The 384-nt window shown below is 52.1% G+C and overlaps 1 protein-coding gene across 1 annotated transcript in view; it reads left to right on the top strand.

The window, feature by feature from the left end:
* LOC119594523 (mitogen-activated protein kinase kinase kinase 13-B-like) overlaps window positions 1-384 on the top strand; it is a gene marked incomplete in the record, with an annotated part of 92,580 nt that overhangs the window by 81,395 nt on the left and 10,801 nt on the right. Inside the window, 1 exon segment of the mRNA XM_037943557.1 lies at window positions 97-344. Within this exon segment, the coding sequence (XP_037799485.1) occupies window positions 97-344 (248 nt within the window).

Here is a 384-nt window from a genome sequence, read left to right on the forward strand (position 1 = left end):
CATCGCAACTCCCCACCCAACACCACCTTTAGACCCCCCCCCTTTTCAAAAAAGCAACAAACTAAAAACCCTCGTTATTCTTTCTCTTCTGAACAGCATGTTGCGGATGGAGGAAGAGCTGCACAACCTCCAACTCCACTCGCAGAGATCCACGCCCCTAGAACCTCATCCCAGAACCCACCACGAAGGAGGGGAAGACAGCAGCCCAGACTCCCCTCCTGGTGGGGTACAGATTACCTATCGGGACGGCCAGAGGGTGAACTGGCTCGAAGGAATCATCGGCTGCTTGAGACCCGTGTGGACCATCATCGGCAAGGCGGCGATCAGTGAGAAACAGCAGCAGAGTAAGTTTTTTTTTCGTGTTGTTGTTATTGGTATTGTTAA

This window comes from Penaeus monodon, chromosome 34 (assembly GCF_015228065.2).
Source record: "Penaeus monodon isolate SGIC_2016 chromosome 34, NSTDA_Pmon_1, whole genome shotgun sequence".
Lineage (NCBI taxonomy): Eukaryota > Metazoa > Arthropoda > Malacostraca > Decapoda > Penaeidae > Penaeus > Penaeus monodon.